At 70.7% G+C, this 1,169-nt stretch overlaps 1 protein-coding gene across 1 annotated transcript in view; it reads right to left on the bottom strand.

Moving 5' to 3' along the window:
- Positions 1 to 1,169, bottom strand: part of LIMS2 (LIM and senescent cell antigen-like domains 2) — a 21,946-nt gene that overhangs the window by 5,473 nt on the left and 15,304 nt on the right. Inside the window, exons 4-5 of the mRNA XM_005879469.1 lie at positions 565 to 662; positions 42 to 90 (exon numbers count right to left, since the gene is read on the bottom strand). Coding sequence (XP_005879531.1) covers positions 42 to 90; positions 565 to 662 — 147 coding nt within the window. The remainder of the gene's footprint in view (positions 1 to 41; positions 91 to 564; positions 663 to 1,169) is intronic.

The following is a 1,169-nucleotide window of genomic DNA, read 5'->3' as shown; positions in this document are numbered from 1 at the left end:
GGGGGGGGGGGGGGGGGGGCGCACGTGGGCAGCAGCCTTACCATCACCCTCGATCACATGGCTGCAGCTGTAGCAGACGTCCCCAAAGAGCTGCGGACCAGGCAGATGTCACACACACAGGCAGTGGTGTCCCAGCCCAGGGCCAGGGGATGCGATGGCTCTTCCCCCCAAAGCTCTCAGCCTCCACCTGGGGCTCTGGGCCCTCCTGCCAGGATACAGCCTCGCGCCTCCGGCGAGGGCACCCCTGGCCCATCAGAATCGCTCCTGGGAGGGACCCCAACGGCCCTTGGCTCCTCTGCTGTCCTGAAGGTGTGGCCAGGCTTCTCACCAGAGCAGCCGGCAGCTTGAGGGGCATAGCGGGAGCGGGAGGGGATGGCACAGGGCACAGGCCTGGCTGCAGGGGCCGCTTCTCGAGTGAGGACAGGCAGAGAGGGCCGCGGGTCTGAGCCACGCCGAGGCTGCCCGCCCGCCCGCAGCCTTCCAGCAGCCTCCCTGCCCTCCCAGCCCAGCCCAGGCCCAGGGCAGGCCTGCCCTCCGCGTCCGCACCCTGCGGCCGAGCCTCACCTGGCTGTAGTGGGTCTCGCAATAGGCCAGGCCCTTCCTCTCGTAGTGCCGGTGCCCGCGGAACGGCTTCTCGCACTTGGCACAGACGAAGTGCTGGGGGGAGGGGGGCGGGCCGCTCAGGCCGGAGCAGGACCAGGGGGCGGAGTGCCTTGCTGGGGCCCCAGGGTCGGGGCAAGGGGGCTGCTACCTCCCGGGACCGCCCCTGGGTCCGGAGACCCCGCGCCTCCCCTAATGCCCAGTGAGGATCCGCACAGCCGTCCCCTCTGGGCCGGCTCCACCGGGTGTGGGGCCGGGGCCTGCGTGCGCTGTGTTGTGGGGGCTGCTCTGTTGTTTGCATGGAGCCCCTGGGGAGGCTCCTTCCCTTGGGCGAGGACCAGCCACCGGGGGCTGGGTCAGACCTCCCTCAGGCACGTCCCAAAGATGCCGCCAGGCAGAGCTTCAGGCGGAGCGGGCAGTGCCGTCCACATAGAGCCACAGCGCAGGACATCCTCCGGGCGCCGCGGGGGCACCTGGGCCCCAGCAGGCACGCTCAGCATCTGGGCCCACAGGGCTGCAGACAGCCCGTGATGTCAGCCACAATCCCTCATCCCAGGACTCCGGAGTCT

Source organism: Myotis brandtii, unplaced genomic scaffold, assembly GCF_000412655.1.
Source record: "Myotis brandtii unplaced genomic scaffold, ASM41265v1 scaffold600, whole genome shotgun sequence".
Lineage (NCBI taxonomy): Eukaryota > Metazoa > Chordata > Mammalia > Chiroptera > Vespertilionidae > Myotis > Myotis brandtii.
The sequence above is the reverse complement of the archived record's forward strand: the minus strand, read 5'-3'. Positions and strand labels throughout refer to the sequence as shown.